General features: G+C 51.1%; 1 protein-coding gene across 9 annotated transcripts in view; it reads left to right on the top strand.

Moving 5' to 3' along the window:
* The window catches only part of ANKRD6 (ankyrin repeat domain 6), a 129,737-nt gene that overhangs the window by 106,078 nt on the left and 3,046 nt on the right, over nucleotides 1-20,613 (top strand). For 3 of the 9 annotated variants that reach the window (XM_045572953.1, XM_036414127.2, XM_036414126.2), the window contains 10 exons: nucleotides 3,037-3,135; nucleotides 4,469-4,567; nucleotides 6,832-6,930; nucleotides 8,155-8,232; nucleotides 12,252-12,356; nucleotides 13,846-13,980; nucleotides 14,298-14,483; nucleotides 15,120-15,272; nucleotides 19,028-19,141; nucleotides 20,382-20,508. In XM_045572953.1, the coding sequence (XP_045428909.1) occupies nucleotides 3,037-3,135; nucleotides 4,469-4,567; nucleotides 6,832-6,930; nucleotides 8,155-8,232; nucleotides 12,252-12,356; nucleotides 13,846-13,980; nucleotides 14,298-14,483; nucleotides 15,120-15,272; nucleotides 19,028-19,141; nucleotides 20,382-20,508 (1,195 nt within the window). The remainder of the gene's footprint in view (nucleotides 1-3,036; nucleotides 3,136-4,468; nucleotides 4,568-6,831; nucleotides 6,931-8,154; nucleotides 8,233-12,251; nucleotides 12,357-13,845; nucleotides 13,981-14,297; nucleotides 14,484-15,119; nucleotides 15,273-19,027; nucleotides 19,142-20,381; nucleotides 20,509-20,613) is intronic. The other 6 variants (XM_045572955.1, XM_036414130.2, XM_045572954.1 and 3 more) reach the window with 5 other exon arrangements.

The following is a 20,613-nucleotide window of genomic DNA, read 5'->3' as shown; positions in this document are numbered from 1 at the left end:
GGGTAAGGAAGCGTAAGGGGGAGCCAATACATCCGAGACTGAAACATACGATTCCTTTGTGAGTCCGTTGGGGCCGTAGCCTAGCCGGGGTCTGTCTGCTCTGCCCACTGCCTCATGTCCTAGCTTTTGGGGGAAGCTGAGAGGTCTCGCTCCAGGCAACACAGCAGAGACGGTGGAAGCACAGGCAAGGGGCCATTCCAAAAGAGGGGCTTGTACGTTCTGCACCAGCCAGGGCCTCTGGGGAAACCTCTGGGAAGGCTCTTCTCCCCCCACCCACCGCCAGCTTTAATGAGGGATAACGGACAAGTAAACCTCCACATATTTCAAGTGTATATGTTGTGGAGGGACTCCTCCCACAGGTTTATTAACACATCCGTCACTCCACATGTTTACATTTGTTTGTTTATTTGGTGAGAACACTTAGATTCTACTTTGAGTAAATTCCAGTTATATTATACAATACAGTGTTATCAGTTACAGTCACCATGCTGTGCGTGAGACCCTCAGACCTCGTTTACCTTAGAACTAAAGGTTTGTTCCTTTTTACTAATGTCATCCCATTCCCCCTGCTCCTGGCCACCACTTTTCTACTCTTGGTTCCTCGGAGTTCGACATTTTCTTTTTTAAATTCCGCACAGAGGGATACCATGCAGTATTTTGTCTTTTCCCGCCTGGCCTGTTTTACTTAGCATAAAGTCCTCTAGTTTATCCACGTTGTCACAAACGCCAGGATTTTTCTTTTTAACGACAAAAATCACATTCCATTGTGTAAGAAGTGTGCTTCTTACTCCGTGAGCTTAGCAGCCCTGGCTTTTGGGGGGTGGGGGGATTATCTGTGCTTTAGAGTGGGAAAAATGTCTGTCAGAATGTCTGCCCAGATCCCGTTTTTAAATAGTAGGTTTTGCGGTATAATTCATATACAGTAAAGTTCATCTTTCTTAGGTATACTGTCCTGTGAATTTGGATAAATGTATACAGTTGGGTAACCACCACCACCATCAAGAATCGCCCCAAAAAGTTCCCCTGTGCCCTTTAGTGACTCACCCCCCCCCCCAAGCCCTGGCTACCACCAATTTGCTTGCCTTTCCCAGAAGGTAATCTAAATGGAATCATGAGACACAGACTTTGTGTCTGGCTTTTTTCACTTAGTGTAATGTTTTCAAGACTCTGCGTGGGTGATTAGTTCATTGGTTTCGATTGCTGAGTAACATTCCATTACATGAATGTACCATATTTTGTTTTTGCTTACCCATGGTTTTTCATTTTCTTGAACCAAATGCTTTTCAGCATAATTGATATCTTCTTACTGGCAAAATAAATGTTGGCATGATATATTTCTAGCACCATCAGATTCTTTTATTTCACTCATTTGTTCAACACATTTAATGACTCTCAGGAAGCCAGTGACGTTGAGACAAGCTATGTGGGCGATGGGAATCATGGCAAGCCAAGCACTGAGCCCCTTCGCGTGAAACGGTGTATTTGAAATGCGGGCAGAGCCTTTGTGTGTGAGACCTAAGCCTGCAATGTTTCTCTTTCTGGCTGCACTTTAAACTCTCCTGGGAAACCTTAAACAAACAAACAAAAAAAGGGGGGGGGGGCCGGGGAGAAACAACCACAAAAAATGTTAAAAAATGAATTTAGCCTGATGGCGGCTTGGGTGACCAGCTGTCCCCATTTGCCCTGGCCTGAGGGGTTTCCCAGAATGCTTGGCGCTCAGTGCTAACACCTGAGCAGCCAGGCTCCGCCCCCAGGCTGAGCAAGCCAGAGTCCCTCGCAGGGCTGCAGCTGGGCAGCATTTTGCAGGCTGCCCAGGTGATTCCTATGGGCAGAAAGCCACTGCGCTCACCAAACCCTCAGGCTTTCACGCCTCCGGTTTCCTGGAGGCACCGTGAGGAAGAAAGTCCTACCTGGCCGGTTAGAGGGAAGGTTAGGAGAAGGGAGGTAAGTGAACTGGAAGCAGACAGTTTTCCTCTGTTTTTTAAATTTATTTTTAATAACTCCTTGCTCTTTTCCAAAAGTAAGGAAATAACATTCTTGAGTATGGGCAGACAGTGCACCGTGGTCCAGAAGGAGTGAACTAGGTGAGGGAAGAGCCATCCACAGGCAGGGTAATAGCTTGGAGCTCACTCAGCTGCAGTCCCGACCCGGCTTGTAAGCTCGGCCGGACAAACACTGTCTTTCACCTGCTGAGAGCACCAAGGCTCACTCAGACGGACCCCAAAGCTCTCCTCACGCTGCCTGCTTACTTGGTTCCTTTTCTAGGGGGTAGCAGCAGCTTTACAGGCCCTTCCCCCACAGTCTCTCAGAGTTCTGCTTGTGAATTCTCTCTACAAGGTTGCTGTGGGCATTATTCGGACCTGGGCTGTCCTTGTGGTGTGACATGTTGAAGGTAGAGGGTCCCTATCTGTGTGCTAAGTGACAAGTGCATTTGTGGGGATCTTTTTCTTAGTTCGAATTTTGTTTCAAGAAAAATATGAGAATGGACGATTTGAAAAAAGGCTACAGTATAATCTTAGGTTCCTTTTGCCTGCATGCACGTGGGAGGTGGCCTGTTTTGCCCTCTCTGACTTCACTGATAGTGTTGTAGCCACAGCTTTTATCCGTGTTGCAGTCTTCTCTAAAAGGGGCATACCAGAGGCATGTGCACAGCTTTTTGCCAGTAAGGAAATCCCCTCCCGGGCACTCGAGTCCATCCTCACAGCCTCAGCATCACAGGGTCATGCTGCATTTTACAGGTAAGGAGTTCAAGGCTGAGAGGAGCAGAGCCTTGACCAGTGCCTGCCAACCTGTCCGTGGCAGAGCCAAGCCGTGGAACCAGGTTTTATGACGGAGGTGACTCCCTGCCTGTTTGGATCCCTGATTAAATGCTCTTGCCACTGAAGACCCTGCTGGGTCTGCTGCCCATGAGGAAGCAGCGGATTCACATCCGCTTTGACTTTGCTTCTGTATCGCCCCTCTGTACGGTCTGCCCCATGTGGGGCTGTGGAGCGCCGAGTTGCTAACGTGTCCTCCCTTCTCTTGCCTCTCTCCAAGGCGGGGAACACGGCCCTGCACCTGGCCTGCCAGAACAGCCACGCCCAGAGCACGCGTGTCCTCCTGCTGGGCGGGTCCCGCGCCGACCTCAAAAATAACGTGGGTGAACAACACCGGCTTCCGTCATACGCTCTCGTGTCCTCTTAGAAAATAACCCTGAACGCATACCTGAGTGTTAACATCTAGCAAATAAAAACAAAAGGCATGCGGGGACTATCTATAAAGTATTTATCTGCTTGGTAATTTCCTTAAAGGGTCATTTAGGAGCGTGGGAGGAGGAATCAAGAGACTTGGGAACAGTGCTTCTCCCCCCCCACCCCCATCCTTTTCATCTCACTCCTCAACCTCGATTTGTTTTATCATTTCCATAGTGTGTGCTGGTGAATGGATCTAGGAAACCTCTAGGTGTCTTAAGAAGGTCTCTGCCCACAGTGTGTACTGGTAGCAAATACTGAAAGATGTGTGCAGGGGAGTTCCCTGGGATGAGCTGGTGGTCAGGAGCCTGAGAGGACGCCGACCTGAGAGGTCACGTGGTGTCCCTCTCTCCACAAGGAGCTGCCTCTCCTTTCCGAGTCCCAGGCCCCGGCCACGCGATGGGGAGCCTGACTGCGGCATCTCTTTAAGAAATGGCCTTAGCCGGGGCAGACTCCTCTAAGGGGATTCTCAGATGCCCTGCATTTCAGCTTTAGACTTGGCTCCTTCTTCATCTGGGGAGAAAGTTTCCCTGAATGGCCACTATCGCTAGACAGCACTGGGTCGGAAATGTCAGGAGAAGGCCCGGGTTAGACATGTCAGGTCACGGCTTTGTCTCCAGTTTTGTTGTCTTCGGGGGCAGTTTGGCCTGTGACCACTAAGAAAAGCCGTGACCCGGAGTCTGTGTGACTCCTCTCTTTGTGCCCTGGGTCAGCTCCCCGGACTGCTGCTCCAGGTGGGATATTGGGGTCCGACTAAAACGGAAAGGCCCTTGAATGTTTTAGAACACGTGTGATCTTACAACCCTGCCACCTGCCCGGCTGCCCTGTCGTTAGGGCCGTGACAGATCTATGGAGGGGAAGGCTCGTTCCCAGAGCGGTGCTCCTGGTCTTCATCCCGGGCACTCCTGAGTCCGGGTTGCAGGAGAGGGTGGGGCCAGCGGATCCTTACCAGCAGCCGGGTGAGCAGAACCTGCCTTGGCTGTTGAGGAGGTCTCCCGGGGAGCATGCATCCAGGGTCAAACCTGCAAGCAGACAAGATCAGCGGGGCTGCAGACAGCAGCGAAGGGCTGGGAGCCCCCGAGGGGAGCATCCGTGGGCGAAAGAGACGCTCATCACGCAGGCCAACGCTCTCTACAGAACATATGCTAGTCTGCCAGCTTTTGGATGCTCTGCCCTTTTTACTTTGTCTTGTTTTGTAACCGCTCAGACTGTGCTCAGAGTGTGATTTCTGTCCGCAGGCAGGCGACACCTGTTTGCACGTTGCCGCGCGCTATAATCACTTGTCCATCATTAAGCTCCTCCTCAGTGCTTTCTGTTCTGTCCATGAACAGAACCAGGTCAGTGCATGTACCTGCCCCATGGCTGCCCGCCCCCTTCCCACAAGGCTAACGGGCGGGTGTATGGGCGCAGAGGCTGCTGGGAGCCTCTCCCCGCCTGGGACTCGGCAGGTGCTGGTGGCCCTGGTGTATCTGCCTCCTTACCATCCCAGTGCACACCACCACATTTGCATATGAACATCTCCTGGAGATCCTGGTGGGGGTGGGGAGGGTTCTGTTTTTAATGTGATTTTACAAAGGAAACTGGCAAGAATGTGGCTTAGTCAACAAGCAAGGGAAAGGCAGCTGTGCCTTGCTCTGCCACTTGATTGAGCGGATGGAGTTGCTGTTTCCTGTGAAATTGGGCACATGACCTATCTCTGTGCCATACAAGGGGGGTTTTGAAATAAAGCTGTGATTATTGCAGTGTGCGCAGAAATGTGCTTGACTTTCAGTAGTTCTTTAGATTTTTTTTTTAAAAACGTTGTCCTGATATTTATTGATACCTGAGCGATGCATTGTTTGGCTTTTCTGAGTTTGGGTACATATATCTGAAATGTAAAACACAGATGGCTATTCAGATTAAATACACCCAGTTTTGGTGGTTTCTAACCCTGGCTGCACATAAGAATCAACAGGAATTAAAAATACCAATGCTGAATTCCACCCCAGCTTAAACATCCAGAATATCCGGGTAATGAGATTTTTAAAAAAATATATATTTTATTGATTTTTTACAGAGAGGAAGGGAGAGGGACAGAGAGCCAGAAATGTCGATGAGAGAGAAACATCGACCAGTCGCCTCCTGCACATCCCCTACTGGGGATGTGCCCGCAGCCAACGTACATGCCCTTGACTGGAATCGAACCCGGGACCTTTCAGTCCGCAGACCGACGCTCTACCACTGAGCCAAATCAGTTTCGGCCGGGTAATGAGATTTTTAAAGAGCTCCTGGCCTGAGCGTGCAGATAGGATTGAGACCACTGACCTAGCTCAGTAGCCACATCGTCATTCTACAGCCTCCCAGGGGATTCTGGCTCATCAGATTACCCCACCCAGCCCCCACTAACCAGAGCTTCTTCAGCGTGGTGCATGTTTCCGTCACCTGGGAGCTTTAACAATCACCATGCCCACCTCTCCACCCCCTCCAGACCTTTCCCAGGATGTCTGGGGTGGGACCAGGCATCAGTAGTTTCTAAAGCTCCCCACCTGATTCCAGTGTGCAGCCAAGATTGGAAACCTCTGCCACACAGCTCCCCCCCTCCTCCCCCCCCTTCCCAGCACATACCTCCCCACCCCCAGCACACACCTCCCCGCCCCCAGCACACAGCTCCCCGCCCCCAGCACACAGCTCCCCGCCCCCAGCACACACCTCCCCGCCCCCAGCACACACCTCCCACCCCCAGCACACACCTCCCACCCCCAGCACACACCTCCCACCCCCAGCACACAGCCCAGTGACTCAGCAGTGAGACAGTCCCCCGGCACACACGGGGAGGAAGTCCACAGGTTTGACTGGATCTTCATGCTGTCAGGAGACAAGTATTAGAGTGCTTTCCCTGACCACCTGATGGTGGAGAATGAAGTATTCTACTTCTCCCACATTTAACTGGCTTATTTATATTATTCTGTCTGGAGTTAAAACAAAACAAAACAAAAAACCAGCATCTGCATTTGGAAATGACTCACCACGCTGCATTTGTCCAAATCCTCCTTTCATAGTTGATTGTCTAAAAACATTTTTTTCTTTTGTAAAGAAAATATGAGCCTACCGGCTATGTGGTGAGAAGTTGGAAACAGCTGGTGTTCCGTGAACATGGGTTCTCGGCAGAGGACACTGTGAGCCTGCAAGTGATTCCCAGCAGCCCCACACGTCCTCACTCTAGCACTCAGAAACCAAGGGGTCTCTGTGCTCTCCCTGCGGGGCAGTGGGGCATGGCCCAGAGCTCCGGGGTGGCTGCCCACCAGCCCCCAGCTGCCTGCCATCTGCCTCTGTGGAGGACCCAGGTCTGACCATTCTCAACAGCCCAGCCCAGCCCAGCATTACTTTTACCTGCGATTTCTGGCACCTCCAGTCAAAAAGGAATGTGATAACTGTGCCAAGCTCATTTAGTTCCACCAACTTTAGAGAGAACCACATTAACACTTGAGCACAGGGCCCCCCCTTCTCAGGCAAATCTTAGGTTGACTTTGAAAAGCCACCCGCAGGTCATGGGAGGAAGAGCTGGAGGGCGGTGGGCCGTGACCAGATGGGGCTCAGCAGACTTTCTTCTGATTGGTTGCAGGCCGGAGACACAGCCCTTCACGTTGCTGCTTCCCTGAATCACAAGAAGGTGGTTAAGATCTTACTGGAAGCTGGAGCAGACGTGACCGTTGTTAATAACGTAAGTCGAGTTGCCGCAGTGGTTTTTAAAGCTCTTCCCGCCCCTCTGCAGGGTGGGCATGTTGGTGCTCCCTCACCTTCTACAGGCTCTGAGGGCGCCTCGCCGGCTTCGCTCTGGAAGGATGTAGGGTTCTAAAGGCCGTAACCGCTGGGGCCCTTGGGTGGACTTGGGAGACGCTGGAGCTTAGCTGCCCCACCAGCTGACGAGCCCTGGGGACTCATCTTTAGACTCCTGGCTGACGTGTGCACACCCTGGTGTGAAGAGGCCAGGGATGTCTAAGGGAAGAGATGCTAACTGTTTCCAGGCGTGGTCCTCAAGAACATGGCCCTATGGTCATCAGATTAACCATCCTTACAACTTCTAACTCCTTTTTCTCCAGATTGCCTTATCTCGCTCCTTTCTCTCTCAGTATCTCTCTCCCTCCGCTCTTCCTCTGCCACCCTCTTCTCCCTCTCTCCAGCTCAGGTGTCTGTTTTTCCAGGCTGCTCTGTGGTCTGTGCCCTCTTGAGTCAGACTCGAGGGGCCAGAGCAGTTGTGTGAGTGTCTGGCAGTCAAGTGTGTGTGTGTGTGGGAGGGAAGCCGGTGAAGGCTCCTGTGAGTAGTTTCTCCTTCCTCCTCACGGTTCTCATACCTGTGGGTGGTACCTTATGGCACCTCTCCCATGATGCCTAGAACACCTTCCCCATGCTTGGAATCCCACTGTTTTCAACTCTTGGTGTTTGGCTTACCACCATCCCCCCCACCCCACTTCCCCCCCCCCGCACCCCACTTCCCTCCCCGAGCCTCCTTTATGGCCAGAGCTTCCTCATTCGTTTTCACAATCCAGTTCCTGAGACTCTGGCTGGACCCTCACCTGCCCGCCCAGGTGTCTTCTTTCCTGTTCTCCAGGGAAATGTCATTGCTTGGCTGGATTTTGTGACCCTTGGCGTTTCCTCAACTGAAATCTTCCACCTGGGCCCTGACTGCTTTTCGCCTTCCAGAAAGCATTCCGAGGCGGGCAGGGCCCTGACCTTTGCCTCCTGGAGCAGTTACTGTCCATTCGGTCAGCGCTGACCCTCTCCTGCTGTGGCTGCAGGTGGAACTCGGTTCCCTTGTTGGGAGGAGGCTCAGGAACAGGGCCACGTCTATGTGTGTTTCGGGTGCTGGTGTGACTGTCCCAAATGGGCTCTGTGTGTGCTGGGTTGGTGGCCAGTGCTCACTTGTCCTCCCTGTGCCCTTCCTCAGGCAGGCCAGACCCCGCTGGAGGCTGCCCGCGACCACAATAACCGGGAAGTTGCTCTTCTCCTCACTAAAGCTCCTCAGGTAGGACTGGCTGCATTTTCTGCTTATGGATTATGTGGGGCTACAGAGTTACTGGGGGCCTCTGGTTGCAATGTACTGAAGCCAGTTCAAACTGGCTTACACAGGGAGCCCGTGGGCTTACTCACCAGGCAGTGGGCAGCTCGGGGACCCCAGTGGGCCTCCAGGAGGACCAGCACCAGGACTTCGGCCCAGCAGGCTGTTCTTCGTGGATGGGCATGGTTTTGTCACCACCAGCTTCCTGGATTATAACTCCCCGGGGACTCGGCCAGGAAAAAGCTCCAGTTTAAAACATCGCCAAGAGCTTGGGGCAAGTGCCCCCAGCAAGTATGGCAGGGGCTTTTCTACCGTGTTTCCCCGAAAATAAGACCTAGCGCATGGAAAGACAAGATATCCCCCGAAAATAAGACCTAGCGCAACTTTGGGAGAAAAAGTTAATATAAGACAGTGTCTTATTTTCAGGGAAATAGGGTAGTAAGAAGATGGCCACTTCCATTGGACCATGTGGTCCGGGGCTGTTTCTACAGAGACGTGGGAGGAGGGGCCCATTCTGAGCAGACAAAGCGGTAAATGGAGGCAGTTAAGTACGGAATCATTTTCTTTCCCTTTTATTGAAGAGTGGTATTTTGGTAACCAGTCAATTAAAAAAAAAAAAAAGATGACATATCATTTGAGTTGAGGTTGAAATGATCTAAGTGATAAAGACAACTTATAGTGATAATTTATAAGCTAGTCATAATTTCAGCACCCCGAAATAACGTTTGTTTCTTCCTATCACCTTGCACGGACACGTAATTTTTACATAATTGTGCCTAAATGTATGCACTTTTTCTAGTGTGCCCTTTATTCTAACTGTAATGGGAAAATGCTCTGCAGTCACCACACTTACTCATCTTAATGGAGGCCCAGTATTGTTTTTTATTGCGGTCTATATCTTGTTAAACCATTTCCTTAACTTAGGTTATTTCCCAACTGGAGCTATTCTGTGTTATCGTAAACACTGGTTTGCTTTCCGCCTCATTCTGACTACTGTGGCAAGAACATAAGTGCCTGGGAGCCGAGGAGGACCTGGACTCCAGCCTGCTGCATCGTGGCTCAACCCCAGCCAGCCCAGGGTTCTGCACGGCCTTTGTTGCATTTAAAAACATTAGAAGCCGTTTCTGGACGTGGATAATATTTTTGTCTTTCGCAACGTTGATCACCCTCTTGTGCGTGGAGCTGGTCCTTCTCAGTGGTCCCTGGAAGTGCACGGAGCCCCTGGCAGGTGCAAGTCCGTGCTCCCTGGGGAAAGGCTCCACTTCTCTCTAGTTATTTACAAAGAACTTGTCAGTGGAATCAGTTCATGAACCCTGGATTGATTCCACTGACTAAGAAGCATGAGGTGCTACCTTAAGTATCGGAATTCATCTGCGTTTCCGTGTTTGGCAGTTTGGTGGGCAGCCAGCGAGTGCTCAGTCACCTGAAGCTCATCACGTACTGTGGGTGGATGATCCCAGGCACAGAGAGACTGGTGGGCCTACGACCCACCTGCTCTTCCAGAGCCCAAGGGTCTTCATCCACAGGAAGAGTTAGCACAGACAGTTTTCCTGTGCAGTTCTCCTTTAGTGTTTCCATTTAAAAACAACTCACAGGCCCAGCCGGCGTGGCTCAGTGGTTGAGTGTTGTCCTGTGAACCAGGGGGTCACGGTTTGATTCCCGGTCAGGGCACATGCCTGGGTTGTGGGCTCGATCCCCACTGTGAGGCGTGCAGGAGGCAGCCAATCAATGTTTCTCTCTCATCGTTGATGTTTCTCCCTCTCCCTCTCTCTATCCTTTCCTCTCTGAAATCAATAAAAATATATTTTTTAAAAACAAACCAAAGAAAAAAAATGACTTAAGCAAGTTTTTCCACGCCCACATTGAATAGCAAATAGGATGACATTTTATGAAAGTTTATTTTATATAATTGTACATGCTAAACCCTATTCTCAACACAAAGAAGGAACTTCGGAATATGCATAAAATTATATGCCTGCTGTTCTTTTGCTACAGAAATAGCCTCACTGTTTGTTTTGTCTGAAATAAGAAATCCCTTTGCCTTGGTGCCTTAGTCGGCCATGGATTTTGATGGTTCACAGCAGAATCAAAGATATTTCTTTCCAAGGCTTTAGAGCAATATTCGCTGATTTCTGTGAATTGGGAAAGATCGATGATGTTTCATTTGGTGGTTATATGATTGTTCACTGGCTGGTAACATGGTCTATGGAAGGAAATTTTCTGAGGATTATTTTTAGTTTGGGTGACCTCTGAGTGTCACTTCTCATTTTTGATTGACATGATTCAATGGTGCTTCTGAGAGTGAACTTCAGGCAGAACCTGGTACTGTATCCTGTTGTAAATGTTCATAAATGAGTCACTTCCTTTTATCAGACTCGACTTTTAATAAATCTAAACTTAGCTTTGGAAAAGGCTCAGGACAGTGGTTCTTTGACTTTTGGTTTAAGGACCCTTTTAAAATATTTTGGAGGTGACAAGGAGCTTTGTTTATGAGAATTTTATTCATCAGTAGATACCATAATTCAAATTAAACTTGAGAAAGAGTAAAGATGTTTATATTTACAAATTAGAAATCCATTTTGTGTCCATAGAAATAGCATTATCTTGTGAAAAAAAAAAAAATCTTTCAGAACAAAAATTGAGAAGAGAAGCCTTGTCTTACATTTGTGCAGATCTCCTACTGTCCATCTTACTAGTAGAGGTAGCAGGGTTCACTGATTTCTGCCCGCTGTCTGTCGCATTCCCACGTATGCAGCTTCTGGTGAGTGCTCCCGTGCACTCGGGAGAGAGTGAGAATGAAAAGGGCCCACATCATCTTCATATTAGAGTCTTCATCTCAGGGACACTAAGCTTTCAGAACGGCTGGCTCCGGCGGTGAGAAGAGGGTTTAAAAATCAGATTTATCTGCAGGCAGATATTGTCAGGGGTTCTCCCTTTATGTGATACCCACTGCCCATAAAGGTTCTTTTTGTTGTAAGGGTGTCACTTGGACATGATGAACAGGAGAAGAAAGTCTAAAACAGATGAAAAATACTTTGGGGAACGTCAGAGAGCTCTTGTCTGCTTATATAAGACAACAATAACATTCAGAAAGACAGTGTGACCTTGGAAAGTGTTTCCACTTCCTGGATCTCCTTGGGGAAAGGAGATGAACCCTGGAAGTGGGAATAGGGGCTGGGGGAAAGGCGTGGAGCTGGGCCAGTGCCCGTCTCCACCAGCTCAAACACCTGTTCTCTGGTTACGCATCCTCTGGGCGTGGAGGCAGCCGGCAGTGACTGAGGGTCCAAGGTGCGCCACCCACCTCCTTGATTAATCCCAGCAACTCTTCTGTGTTCACGTGTGAGAAGACAGAGCACAGGGGTGTCAGATAACTTGCCCAGGGACCCTACAGCTGCTGGGTACCATCCCTGTCGGACCCCATGTACCTTCCTGTGCCCATTCCAGCTCTCCAAGGGGCCGACCCAGTGCTTCCTTTTGGGGAAGAGTTTCCTCCCCATGCTGGCTACCATGGGTCATAGATGCATCTCAATATTATTTCACCAAATTGTACGTGAATTGGATATGGTTTGACCAGGAGACACTCTGATGGGTAGTTTGGGTCCAGTGCACCAAGCTAGTGAGTGAGGCTGTGCCGGCCTGGGACTGCCTCACGGACAGCTCCAGGGACGCCATGCGTGTCCCAGTCTTTCATCTGCTCTCTGGAGGTTGGCCGGGCACAGCCTGCACACCGACGTGGTGGCCCTGGCCTGGCACACAAATGCCAGCTATTGTCACAGACTGCAAGCTGCTTGAGGTCAGGGACGGTGTCCATCTCTGGGTCTGTGAAGTGCCAGCAGGAGGCACTGCAGGAGGTCTAAGGTGGTCGATGCCCACGCTGGGTCTCCCTGTTGGGCTGGAAGTTCCTTCAGGTCCGAGCACCGGGTCCGAGGAGAATCCTCTCTCCCCTGTGCTGCACCGGTTGTAACGATGCCTCTTGCCTCCTTCAGGTGTTGCGCTTCAGTCGTGGGCGGAGTCTGAGGAAAAAGAGAGAGAGGCTCAAGGAAGAGAGGAGAGCTCAGTCTGTGCCAAGAGATGAGGTGGCACAAAGCAAGGTGGGGGCAGCCCTCCCACCCCTCCCCAGCTCCGCCCGCTCTCGGGGGTGGGAACTGCCTCCTCAGGTTCATCTGGCGGCTGCCATGCCCTGTGGTCTCTTCCTTTCGCTGGGGTCCCTCAGACCAGTGCCAGTCTGTTCCCTTGGCGACATGCCCTCCTCTCTCCCCGGATTTCCCACTGTGTGCCTGCCTGTGTGCTGCCGTGTTTCCCGCAGTGTGCCTGCCTGTGTGCTGCCGTGTTTCTCGCAGTGTGCCTGCCTGTGTGCTGCCGTGTTTCCCACTGTGTGCCTGCCTGTGTGCTGCCGTGTTTCCCACTGTGTGCCTGCCTGTGTGCTGCCATGTTTCCCGCAGTGTGCCTGCCTGTGTGCTGCCGTGTTTCCCGCAGTGTGCCTGCCTGTGTGCTGCCATGTTTCCCACAGTGTGCCTGCCTGTGTGCTGCCGTGTTTCCCGCTGTGTGCCTGCCTGTGTGCTGCCGTGTTTCCCAGCCCCGTCATAGGCTGGTCACCAGCCCATGTGCCTGTGGCCCTGTGTGCCCTGTGGCTGGCACTGCCTCTCAGTCAGTGTGCCCATGGTCATGGAGAGCAGTGCTTTTCGGGGTGTGGGGCCTCATGAGGTCAGAAACGGGCTGGGGCCCAGCAATCTGTCTGAACAGTCCTCCCGGGGGCTCTGATGTGGTCACATTCTGAGAACCACCGGCGAAGGTTGCTTCCTCTCTGTCCGCGTAGGGAGTGGGCTGAGGCTGTGCAGATCAGAAACAGATGCTCTCTGGGCAGCAGGGACACACGTGGTGACTAGGGTCTGAGTTGGGTTTCAGCTCCCTGTGCCCACTTACCCCCGTGCCAGGTGCCCGTGTGCAGCGAACAGCTCGCACTGCTACACACGGCAGCCTGGACTGGACGGAACCACTCCCAGGAGGAAGACAAGGAGGGGGGGGGGTGGAGAGGGGAAGAGGGCGCGCAAGCGAGCTTGGGGCACATAACGTTTTATACCAAGTACTCATTCTTCTTCTATTTCAGCTGTAAATATTCATTTATAAAAGTTCTCACGAGGACCAGAAACACTTTTTCCCCCCTCTCCATTTCAGGGGGTTCTCTCTGCTATGATTTGAGGATCCACGGGCAAAGAATGAGGGGAGGGGGGTGTTTTGTTGAGATATGAAAACACACACACACACACACACACACACACACACACACACACACACACGGAAATCTCCAATGCTGAGGTTCCTGAAGTTCCCATTGAATTAGATCCGACAGTGTTTCGTTTGACACCTGATAAATAAAGTAAAAGCCAAACGTTCAACGGCCTGGGAAAAGCTCACGGTCGGTTAAGACCTCCAAGCAGTGCCCCGTGTCTGAAACTGGTCATCGGCAAGGATCCCACGGGTCCTGTGCTGGAGGGAGTCTTGCAAACAGAATTTTACAACATTATTGAAAAAGGCCTGGGGGGCAAGGAGAACCGATTTCTGGGCTCTTTTTCTCTGCAGGGAAGTGTCTCGGCAGGAGACACCCCTAGCAGTGACCAGGCCGCACCCAGGAAAGAAGAGGCCAGAGAAGATTTCCTGTCGGCCTCCCCAGAGCCCCGAGCCAAGGACGACAGGAGGAGGAAGTCAAGGCCCAAGGTCAGGAGGCACGTGAAAGCCGCCCAGAGAGGGCTGGGAGCCGGTTGGCCGAGGGCCCTGGGACAGCCGCCTGCCCAGTGGCCCAAAGACGCCTTCCCTGGGCGGGCTGGTGTGGAGCCAGAGCACAGAAGTGAAGTCACGAGGTTAGCTTGCTGATGCGTTTCTTTGGAAGGTGGTGCTTGGCGTAGAACTCCACGAGGTGAGGCGGGCGGGCGGGGTTCTCTGCCCAGAGCTGGTGAGACGGGAGCCGCGGGCCGGGGGTCTGTCTTGCGGTTGTTACGATGTTGAAGGTGCCATCTCCTCTCCCCCTCCCACAGGTCTCAGCGTTTTCCGACCCCACCCCACCGGCAGACCAACAGCCCGGACACCAGAAGAATTCACATGCTCATAATCACCCGAAAAAGAGGCCCAGGCATCGATGCTCACCCCCACCGCCTCCCCACGAGTTCAGAGCGTACCAGCTCTACACGCTGTACCGGGGCAAGGATGGGAAAGTGATGCAGGTACCAGCCGAGCCCGCCAGATGTGGGACCACTGGCCTGCGGCAGGACTGTCTGGGCTGATATCCGCTTGAGGCATTGGCTAAAGTGGGCATGAGCTTTAAGAAGAAGGCAGGTGCTGAAACCGGTTTGGCTCGGTGGATAGAGCGTCGGTCTGCAGACTGAAGGGTCCCAGGTTCAATTCCGGTCAAGGGCACGCACCTTAGTTGCGGGCGCATCCCCAGTAAGAGGTGTGCAGGAGGCAGCTGATCGATGTTTCTCTTTCATTGATGTTTCTAACTCTCTATCCCTCTCCCTTCCTCTCTATAAAAAAAAAAAATCAATAAAATATATTTTAGAAAAGAAGAAGGAGGAGGAGGAGGCGGCAGGTGACCCACCTAGACAGGGAGAGACCCTCCTGTTGCATAGGCCCAGGCAAGCGGTGGTTACGGATTTTTCTGCATGGCCCTGAGGTGCTTAGTAATTCCGAGGCCCAGAGTGGATAAAAGCAGCCTGGGACTCTGTTTCCCGCCCTGATTCTTCCTGGGTCTTCATCTCAGCACCCCCGCCCTGCTGGCTGGCATGTGGTGGGCATTCAAAGCTTCAGTTTTTGAAGGATCCAAACGAGTAGGAGCGATCCCTTTTCTGTGTCCGTCTTAGGCACCCATCAATGGCTGTCGATGTGAACCCCTGATCAACAAGCTGGAGAACCAGCTGGAGGCCACGGTGGAGGAGATCCGAGCGGAGCTGGGGTCGGTCCAGGACAAGATGAACACGAAGTTGGGGCACATGGAGAGCAAGACGCAGCACCAGGTGAGCGAGCGCCCGGCCTCCTGGGGCACGGGTTTCTGGTGGAAACGTGCTGGGAGACACCTGGGCACGCCCTCCTGTTCGCAGACTGCCCTCAGCACGGGGGTGGGCTGGCAGGAAGGGGCCTGCCCGTGTGATTTTGCTGAAGCCTGTTTATTTACATCTTTAAAGAACATGTTCATGCTTCTGCTTATGAAAGTAATATATACCTATTACAGAGCATTTTTTAAATTATGAAAGTGAGTTGCCTATCAGCCCTATTAATAGTGATGAGTAAGCACTGTTAATATTCGGGTTTATTTTCTTCCAGTCTTTTTATATGTCTGTGTGCTCCACACCTCTTTCCCATTACATACAAAGTTATCATGTCTCTAGCTTTTCCTTTCCCCAAGTTTTTATTTTGAAAATGTTCAAACATAGAAGTTGAGATAATAGTATGTGATCTTGTGTCCCCCCATAGACTCAGTGTCGTGTTGCCACACTCATACACCTTCCTCTGGCTGAACTGACAGATTTATTTGCAGACTATCCTGCCACCTCACCTCTAACTATTTTCAAGTGCTTTGACTAAGAATGAGTACTTTCACTTTCATAACACAACACCATCATCACATCTGAGAAAATGAGTAAAAATTGCATAATATCCAGTTCAGATTTTCTCAAGTCTCCCAAAATATTTTTTTATTTTTTTTTATAGCTGATTTGTTTTTAAATTTTTATTTTTCAATTACAGTTTACGTTCCATATGACCTTGTATTTGTTTCAGGTATACAGCACAGTGGTTTTTATCTTAAATACCAGCCCAGGATCCAGTGAATCTTTTGTGCATTTGTGTTATCTCTGGGGGTCTCTTTTACTGTAGAACAGTTCCTGATTCTTTCAGGTCCATCTCCCCCCCTTCCTCCCCCCCCCCCCCCCCCCCGTAATACTAACTTTTAAAGAGTCCAGGCCAATCTATAATAATAGAAGCATAATATGCTAATTAGACAGGACAGCCAGCCAGACTAAGGCTGTCATTCCGGATGTCATTCCAGACTAAGCCGAGGCAGTGTGGTTAGGGGCGATCAGGCAGGCAGGCAGGCAAGTGGTTAGGAGCCAGCAGTCCTGGGTTGCAAGAGGGATGTCTGACTGCTGGTTGAACAACCCCTGAGAGCTCCCAGATTGCGAGAGGGTGCAGGCAGGGCTGAGGGACACCCACCCCCTGCCCCATGCATGAATTTTGTGCACCAGGCCTCTAGTCCTATATAATGTCTATACTAATAAAAGGGTAATATGATAATTAGACCGGGGGACCGTACATCTTCCTACCACACAACTTCCTTCTGGAAAAAGTCATGGTGGGAGCAGAGGCAGAGGCAGAGGCAATCAGGACAGCAGGGGAGGGCAGTTAGGGGCCAGGAGGCCAGCAGAGGAGGGCAGTTGGGGGCCATCAGGCTGGCAGGGGAGGGAAGTTTGGGGCCATGAGGCCAGCAGGAGAGGGGAGTTTAGGGCCATCAGGCCATCAGGGGAGGGCAGTTAGGGGCCATCAGGTTGGCAAGGGAGCAGTTAGGCAGCAATTAAGCTGGGAGGCAGGCAAGTGGTTAGGAGCCAGTGGTCCCGGATTGTGAGAGGGATGTCTGACTGGCCCCATCCCACAGGGGTCCTGGATTGGAGAGGGTGCAGGCTGGGATGAGGGACCCTCCATGCACAAATTTCATGCACTGGGCCTCTAGTCCTATATAATAAAAGCCTAATATGCTAAGTGTCCAGTCGGCCAGTCAGCCATTCAAGCAATCGAAGTATAATATGCTAATGATATGCTAAGGCTGCTCAACCGCTCACTATGAGTGCATTGACCACCAGGAGGTAGACAGTTGACCAGTCAACCAGTTACTATGATGTGCACTGACCACCGGGGGGCAGACACTCCAACTGGTAGGTAGGCTTGATGCTGGGTCCGGCCAATCAGGACTGATTGAGACAGGCTGGACCTGCCCTAGAGCCCTCCTGCGGTCCCTCCCTGACTCTGATCGTGCACCATTGGGGTCCCTTGGGCTGGCCTGCACTCTCTCACAATCCAGGACCCCTTAGAGGATGTCAGAGAGTCAGTTATGGCCTGGTCCCCCAAGCCAGGCTGAGGGACCCCACTGGTGCATGAATTCATATAATTTACAAAGTGTTCCCCCGGTATTTCCAGCACACTACCTAGTTATTACAGTACTATTGACTGTATTCCCTAGGCTGTACTTTATATCCCCGTGACTATTCTGCTGTGAATTCCCATCTGTACTTCTCAATCCATTCACCTTTTCACCTCTCTCCCAACCCCCTTCTCTCTGGCAGCCATCAGCCTGTTCTCTATATCCATGAGCCTCTTTCAGTTTCACATGTTCGCTTATTCTGTCCTTTAGATTCCACATATCAGTGAAGAGGATGAACGTTTTTAAGGTTTATTTGCTATTTGCCTTGAGTGGAAAGCCCATTGAAGAAATCTTTTCTTGGAGCCATAATGTACTGGTTAAAACTGTTTTGTGGATAAAAGCCCACTTCAGCTAGTGAAGACCCAAAGAGGAATGTAGCTGGGGAATGCTGAGATGTCTCGAGGACCTCTCTTTGGTTCAAGGAAGGTGACCGTTGGGGCACAGACTCTTAGTCCTGATTCCAGATCACAGGGGAAGGATGTGGCTCTGCATGCGCCAGGTGCCCTGCCTGGCCAGCCCCACGTGCAGGGGACAGAGCTGCGTGTCAGCACGTTCGCTTTGGCAGAGCCTCTGTGTGGGGGAGAGTGAGGCGGGAGAACAGTTCACAGAGACCAACGAGGGCTGAACAGACAAAACTAAAGGTCCTCCCACGTCTGGCAGAACTGAGCCCAGGGTGGGACGACTTGTCTGTGCTGCCAGGAAAGGCGCTCCCAGCGAGCCCTGGCGGGATGGCCCCCTCACAGCCACTGCTCCCCCTTCTTTGGACCCTGTCGAAGCTGGGAAGGTTCTGGCCCTGAGGGCCCTGTGGGAAGTGTCAAGATGAAGAGGGGACCCAGCGGGCATGTGACTGAGAGGTGGTGACAGGCATTTCTTCTCTGATCAGTCCCGTGGAACCCCTTCCACAGCCTTCCTCACGCTCGCTTTGGCCGTGTTGAGTGAAGCACCAGGAGGATTTGTGCACTGGCTGGATAAATGCCATGAGCATCCAGCTGCTTTCACTACCTCTCAGGTAGCCACTAACATTTAAAAGGGGGAGAAGAGCCCTCGCTGGTGGATAGAGCATCAGCCTGCAGACTGAAGGGTCCCAGGTTCGATTCCAGTTAAGTGTGCGGGCTCCATTCCTATTAGGGGTCACACAAGAGACAGCCGATCAATGATTCTCTTTCTCATCCTTGACGTTTCTATCTCTCCCTCTCCTGTCCTCTCTGAAATAAACAAAAATATGTTTTTAAAAAACAAAAGGGGGAGAATAGCTTCATACTTTAAGAAATAGTTTTCTTTTTAATCATAAAATTTCCCTTGTACCTACAAGGTCTTTGTTGGCTCAAATTTTATAATTACCGTATGTTCATAGTCTCTTAAACCCCTTGGGGACTTTAACAAGTAAGAAAAAAGAAACACTGGCCTACATGGAATCCTGATTAGAATTCTGAGAAGTGAGAGTTCCGTGAATACTGCGTGAAAATGGGATAGAATGAGGGTGGAGGTTTGCTTGCCTTCTCTCTGGTCCCTGTCTGGTACCCCAGATCCCCTCCTCAGGGAATCTCAGCCATGCAGTCTTTGCCCGTTGAATCCTAGATGCGTGTTCTGGACAAGCTGATGGTTGAGCGACTCTCGGCCGAGAGGACAGAGTGCCTGAGCCGCCTGCAGCAGCACTCGGACACGGAGAAGCTTGAGGGCGAGAAACGCCAGGTGAAAACCAGTCCCCATCAGTCCTTCCCTGGTGATGGGCCACACTTCTCCTGGAATTAAAAGACAGAGACCTATCGTTGAAAACTCAGAGGCTGCGGTCCCCTGACAGGGTTTGCCGCACATAGCACGCCATTTGCATCCCTTTGCGATGATATCCATGGGGAAGGACCTGCCGTTCAGTTCATGTTTGTTGCTGAATGTGCCGGCATTCGGTGGGCACTGAAAAGTTCCTACAACATGCTGAGGGGGAATGTGATGTCTACCCTGAACCACGTCTATGTGTAGTGTGCTCATTGGGCCGTTACTCTAGTGAACGAGATCTGGTTCCCGCCCTCAGGGAGTGTGTGGTCCATGTGGGACAACAGAAATAAATGAGCACTTGGTGTGTGAAAGCCCGTGCTTCTACGCAGGCAGAACCGCTCAGCTGGGAAGACGTGGGAAGCTTTGGGTGTTTGGCTCTAAGTCACTTAGTGAAGATTTTTTTATGTACATTTTATTATATTGTACTTGTCTTTCAACCTCTTTTTTAAAAAAATATATATTTTATTGATTTTTTACAGAGGAAGAGAGAGAGATAGAGAGTTAGAAACATCGATGAGAGAGAAACATCGACCAGCTGCCTCTTGCACACCCCCTACTGGGGATGTGCCCGCAACCAAGGTATTATACATGCCCTTGACTGGAATCGAACGCGGGACCTTTCAGTCCGCAGGCTGACGCTCTATGCCACATGTGTCAAACACAAGGCCCGCGGGCCAAATCCGTCCTGCCAGGCCTTGCAATGTGGCCCGCACCGCGCTGTCATCACTGCACTCCGCTGCGTTTCCATCACAATGACAGTTTATGACTGTTCAGTAAACCATTCGGCCCGCGATTTAGGCTGGATTTTAGATTTTGGCCCCTTCTCTGATTGAGTTCGACACCCCTACTATGCACTGAGCCAAACCGGTTTCGGCACTTAGTGAAGATTATAGACACTGTCAGCTGGGTGTTGGGTGAATCCTGATCTATTGAGGGCAAGCAAAGAGGCTGTGTGTGGCTGGTGGGAGGGTGAGTTATCCACAGTCTTTGGGCTTGTCAAGATGGTATGCTCAGCTATCATAGTTTAAAAGTCCATTCTTGATGTTTTATTCATTAACCATGGGTTAAATTCACCTGATTTAGATGCTCGGCTAGCTCAGTCTGTAGAGAGCATGAGAGACTCTTAAATTCACCTGATTATTTTGTGGGTGTTTTTCAGATGTCCCTGGTGGATGAATTAAAAACCTGGTGCCTGTTGAAGATTCAGAATCTGGAATTGAAGCTTTCCGGAGATTCTAGGGCCTCCCGAGCTAAATCCACGCCGTCTACTTGCGAGTCCTCCACAGGTAACCCTCCTGCAGGGAGAGAGCCACTCCACCCAGCGGTGGTGAGAACCCCCAAACCTTGTTCTCTCCTGCGTTCGGAGGCGGTCCCTGGGATAGGCTGTGGAA

The sequence above is a fragment of the Pipistrellus kuhlii genome, unplaced genomic scaffold (assembly GCF_014108245.1).
Source record: "Pipistrellus kuhlii isolate mPipKuh1 unplaced genomic scaffold, mPipKuh1.p scaffold_m20_p_5, whole genome shotgun sequence".
NCBI classification, from domain to species: Eukaryota; Metazoa; Chordata; class Mammalia; order Chiroptera; family Vespertilionidae; genus Pipistrellus; species Pipistrellus kuhlii.
The sequence above is the reverse complement of the archived record's forward strand: the minus strand, read 5'-3'. Positions and strand labels throughout refer to the sequence as shown.